The sequence below is a fragment of the Euprymna scolopes genome, chromosome 30, assembly GCF_053919585.1.
Source record: "Euprymna scolopes isolate OS-2025 chromosome 30, ASM5391958v1, whole genome shotgun sequence".
Lineage (NCBI taxonomy): Eukaryota > Metazoa > Mollusca > Cephalopoda > Sepiida > Sepiolidae > Euprymna > Euprymna scolopes.
The window spans coordinates 57101001-57106767 of record NC_136511.1 but is presented as its reverse complement, the minus strand read 5'-3'; the positions used below and the strand labels follow the sequence as shown (position 1 = coordinate 57106767).

The 5767-nt window shown below is 41.8% G+C and overlaps 1 protein-coding gene across 1 annotated transcript; it reads left to right on the top strand.

The window, feature by feature from the left end:
* The first annotated feature begins 279 nt into the window (after positions 1–279).
* Positions 280–5715, top strand: LOC145254515 (uncharacterized). The gene has a single exon (XM_080113040.1). It carries the CDS (start codon positions 280–282, stop codon positions 5713–5715), a length of 5436 nt encoding a protein of 1811 aa, XP_079969166.1.
* Positions 5716–5767: the final 52 nt, after the last annotated feature.

Below are 5767 nucleotides of genomic sequence, written 5' to 3'. Positions count from 1 at the left end.
ATATATAAGTAAAAAAAACAAAACAAATTAAATTAATAGTAAGATAAGATATTTTCTTCTATTTTTATGTGTTTCTTCCATGTTATGATAAATTTCTTAGTTTCGGTGGTTGTAAAAAAAAATTTACTTTTGGTTTCGGTCTAGAAGGATTCCTCCTTTTCTAATTTAAACATTGTGTTCTACCACTATTTGTTCGTAAATTTGACATTATTATTTATCCGTAAAAAAAAGGGAGTTTTGTTTTTTGGTTTCGGTCTAGAAGGATTCTCCCTTTCCAAAATGTCTCCGTCTCGCAAGGAGCTTGAGGCCAGCCTGGCGGCTAAGAGAGTCAGGATAACTACTACGGTAGAGAGACTTACCCATGACGCTTCTCCTAGACTAATAGCCTGTAGTGTTTCTGACGTAAAAAGATGGCTGCTAGACTGTGAAAGTCTAGTCGACCAAATTATGCCTAAATGTCTCGCTGAGGAACGAGCTGAGATATGTGACGAAGACCACGCGTTTACTGTCTCGGTTCGTGAAACGCTTCTGGAATTCGAAGCACCAACAATGAAAGGAGATGGGAAGAAAGGGAAATCCCCTATAATTAAGTTGGAGGTAGATTGTCCGACATTCGTGGATAACCCTCCAGGGAATAAATTCTCTTTTAGAACTTTTCTGAAGAGATTCGAATTTTATACATCGTCGTTGGACGATGATTCTGATAAGCTTCTGTTGTTAAAAACGAAGCTAGGCGGAAAAGCTTTCGAGATGGTGTCCGAACTTGATATCAAGCCGGAAAACTATCTGAAAGCTATAAATATTTTAAGGGAAAAATTCTACAACCCTGCCGATATAAAAAATAAAATTTTTGAAGAAATGCTTTCTTCCACAGATACTATAGGGGACCCTTCTCTTCTAAGGAACTATATTGATAGAGTCAAGGCCGACCTGGTCGAGCTGGACAACTCCTTCAAGGGAGATTTTTTTGTAGACGGCTCGGTTTCAGGCGAGCTTGTCGCTCACATTGTGCTAAAACGAATTCCTAACGGAATGTGTAAACAATTAATGTCCCGAGCCAGGACAAGGTACCCTTCCCTTAAAACAATAATGGAAGTTATCCCCGAAATTCTGGAGATTGACATGGCGACGCCAGCCTGGAAAGGGCGCGAAATTGGCCCGCCAAAACCGTCCGCCATTTTGTCCAACAGGCGACAGGGAGAAAACGCAAATTCTTTAAAGAATTCCTTTCAATCTCGGAAGGAATTAAAACCTGAAAAACCCTCTCCCCCAAGCAACAATTATTATAGGTCGTGCAAGTTGTGCGATAAAACTGACCATAGCGCTAGGGACTGTACGACTTATAAGACCTTTGATGTTAGACTTGAGAGAGCGGGAGCATTAAATTTATGCACCAAATGTTTGGGCTCACATAAGGAAGCTAAATGTCCAGGCATAAAAGGTTTTCCTTATGCATGTGGTTCCTGTGGGTTAAGGTCCCATTTTTCAGCGATGTGCCCAAAGTCGCCCAAACCTTTCGTCGGGAAAACGATTCTGGCAGAACATGGCAGCTGCATATTTCCTGTGATAAGGGTCTCATTAAAGAGAGAACAACGTCCTGTGTCTTTTAACTGCCTCGTCGATACTGGCAGCCAAAAATCCTTTTTCTCTAATGCAATTTTGAGGAAATTATGCTCTCGGGAGAATCTAACCCCTAATTCTGTAGTTATGCCCATTAATACCTTTATTGGTACAAAAACCCTAGACCTCTACGAACTTGGGGTGTCAGTGAAAATAGGGGCGCAAAAGCCCTTTTTCCATGCTGGACTATTTACGGATAGTTTAAATTTAAAATTTAACGTGTCACAGTTTAATGAAGTGACAACCAATATGAAAGAGGCAGGATTTCGACTCTGTCATGGGTACGAGAGTATGAACGACTCATTATTACATGGTCTTGTTGGGTTGGATATAATCCAACGTATGAAAAAATTCCAGCTCATAAGTTGTCTTAATGGTTCTGCTTGGGAAACCTCCAATGGAATTATCCCGTTTGGGAATGTGGGCTGTTTTGCGAAAGGTCAAGCCGATACTTTGGAAAATCCACTTGACATAACCCCCTTTGAAAATATTGTCCGCTCGTTGCCCAAGTGTTCAAACTATTTAATTGAGGGTGCCTTAAACCCTGTGTCTTCATTCCCTGACCCACTGGGCCCATTTTTCGAAGACTCCTCCGTTGAGCGCGGAGTGGAGAAATTCTTATCCCTAGATTCTATAGGGATAGATGAAAAATCAAATTTATCTTCGTATGATGAAGATAAAATTACTAAATTTAAGAAAACCGTAGTTTTAAGAGACGGTAAATATTACGTTGATTTACCGTGGGATGACGAGAAGTTGTCCCTGGTCGATTCCAACTACATTCCAGCCTTGAAAATCATGCAAAGAGTGGCCATCTCCTTGGAAAAAAGGGGTCTTTATGACAAGTATACTCAGGTCTTCCATGAGTACGAGGAACTTGGAGTTATAGAACAGATCTATGTCCCTCCGGGAGAATATAAAAATTACTGTTGGATCCCCCATCGTCCGGTCATAAAACAAGGAACTGGGGTCACCACCAAGATGCGACCTGTATTCAATTGTTCCTTCAAGAGACGAGGAGGTGTTTCCCTTAATGATGCGGCCTATGCTGGTGTCAACCTAACTGCCCAATTGTTGGACCTCTTGCTGGTCTTCCGGAAGAACAATTATGTACTTTTGGGGGACCTGAAAAAAGCCTTCCTCCAGGTCCGTCTGAGGACCAATAAGGATAAAAATAGATTTTGTTTTTTCTTGAAGGTGAATGAGAATTTGCGTGCTTATAGATACAATACAGTAATATTCGGCTTCAATGCAAGCCCATTCATTTTAAGTTGTATCATCAAGCTGCATACCGAGAGATACCCTGATGATGTTCCCTCCTCTGTGCTCCATAATAATTTTTATGTCGACAATCTGGTCGCTACCAATAGTGATTTCAATTCTCTTTGTTCAACCTACGAAACAGTACGAGAAAGATTAATGGATGCTGGATTTGAACTTCAGTCTTGCAATTCCAACCACAATCACTTACAAATTAAAATGATCGAGGATGGGACCCTGGTTTCTCCTCCTCCCCCCATTGAAAAGGTGTTAGGGTACCATTATTCTCCACAGAGAGATTCTGTGTGCTTGGCACCCGTAGCGATAGATTCTAAGGTCAACACCAAGCGAGGAATCTTGTCTCAGACTTCCAGAATCTTTGACCCATTATCGTTGTTCCTTCCTGTCACAGTCCAGGGCAGGATCCTAATCAGTCAATTGTGGAGGAACAATTTATCCTGGGACCAAGAAATCCCAGAAAATTTCACCGATGCTTGGCAGAATCTCGCTGGTGAGTTGAACGATTTGAGTGGGATTGAGTTTCCAAGGAATGCCTTGGTGAATGACGTTCCTACTGATTTCTTATGCTTTTGCGATTCTTCCAAACTTGCGTACGGATTTTCGCTGTATGCCAAGCAGGGGTCGCAGTGTCACCTTGTATTCGCAAAGGGAAAGGTGGCTCCTCTTAAGAAAAAAACCCTACCCATTCTGGAACTTATGGCAATTTATCTTGCTTTTAAGGTCGTCCCTAATGTGTTAAGGGCCTTGCAGCCTGTCGACGTCCGTAATTTGTTTGTAGTCTCTGATGCCCAGGTGGCATTGTCTTGGGTGTTGAACGGTAGGGGTACAAAGAAAAATCTCTTTGTGGAAAACCGAATTTTGGACATTAAGAGGATGTTGGAAGCTATCCAAAATGATTTTGGTATCTTACCTCAATTTAAATATGTCCCTTCTGCTGAAAACCCGGCAGATTTGTTAACCAGGGGTCTTTCCTCTGCTAAGTTCCGGCAATTTTTCGATTTGTGGGTTCATGGCCCTGATTGGGCAAATCGAAGTGCTGTTGATTGGCCAATAACTCCGTTACCGTGTCTGAATGACACTAATAAAAAGATTGTCTCTTGCTTTCTTTCCAATGAGGCTACTTCGGAAGAGAATATTCTTCCGTTTAATATTTCAAAATTTTCTTCCTTGACGAAGACAATCGGTGTGCTGGAGAAGGTTTTGCGGTTTGTCGATAAATTGAAACATAGACAAACCGATACTGTTAAAAGGGCAAAGTTTTTGCTTTTCTCTAGTATGCAGAGGAAAGAATTCCCCTGCGAATTAAATTACTTAAGGGAACCTGCTGGTAAAACTATACCGCCAAGAGTAAGTGCCCTTGGATTATTCTTGGATAATGAAGGATTGCTGCGCGCTACAGGTCGTATACAAAGTTCTGATATTCACCCATATCAAGTCAAACACCCCATCATCTTAGGTAAATATCATGATTTGACTCGACTAGTGGTTCAGGAGGCACACTGGAATTGCAGTCATCTCGGAGTTAGCTCAACCCTAACCAAGTTAAGACTAATGGGGTTTTGGATCCCTCAAGGGAGACAATCAGTGAAGGGCGTCCTCCGCCATTGCATGACATGCAAAAAAATAAATTCTCTGCCTTGTCAGACCCCTTCGGGTTCTCAACTACCAGCCCACCGGACAAATTTTGTTCGCCCATTCAACCAAGTTGGTGTTGACTTTTCTGGCCATTTTTGGATAAAGAGGAACAATGAGGATACCAAAATGTATCTCTTGTTGTTTACCTGTATGAGTCTCAGGGCTGTACATCTTGAACTGTTGCCTGACATGAGCACACGTTCTTTTCTACTGGCATTTGTCAGGTTTACTAACCTATTTGGTGTCCCTTCCTACGTTTATTCTGATAATGCCAAAACCTTCTTGGCTGCTGGTATCTCGTTGTCAGAAGTATTCATTTCTGATGAGTTCAAGGAACAATTCAGATCAACTTCAATTAGACATGTTACCATCCCTCTTTATTCCGCATGGCATGGAGGCACATGGGAGCGGATGATACAAACCGTGAAACGGTGTTTCCACAAATTAATTGGTAGGAGGAAGATCGAATATTTCAACTTCCTAACTATTGTTTCTGACGTAGAGAAGGCCATTAATGACAGACCCCTCACCTACGTTGACTCTGCGGAAAGGGGATTGGAAACTTTGACCCCTAATCATTTTCTGCAAACGGGCTATAGCCCACGCTTGATATTGGGAAACATGGAGGTCGATGATCTCTGTCCTGACACCCCGAGTAGGGTGCAATTGTTAAACTCTCTGCAGCTGAGAGATGAATTTGTTGAAAAATTCCGCAAAATTTGGTACAACGAATATCTTCTCTCCTTAAGGGAGGGAGATAGAGAGATGATCAGTCAAGTTACTGAAAGGATTTCAGTCGGTGACGTTGTTTTGATTAAAACACCCAACAAACCTAGACCTTTCTGGAGTCTTGGTAAGGTGCTCAACCTCATCTACGGAAACGATGGAAAGGCTCGTTCTGCTCGCATATTAAGGGATGGGTGTGAACAAATCCACTCCCTAAAACATTTGTTCCCTTTGGAAATGAAGGATAATCCTGAATCCTCTTCGTCAGAGTTTGTGGAGGAGGGAGGCCCCTTCTTCTGCCCAACTTGTTCCATTGAGAATGATGGATCATCTCCAATGGTATGTTGCGATAAGTGCAACAAATGGTATCATTTTAACTGCGTCGGAGTTAATGAACAAGATACCACCGGAATTTGGTTTTGTCCAAATTGTTCGGAAAACATGTTATGTTAGGTTGGGTTAAGTTCCCCATTGTAGCAATTAAAGATGAATTGTCTACTGACTT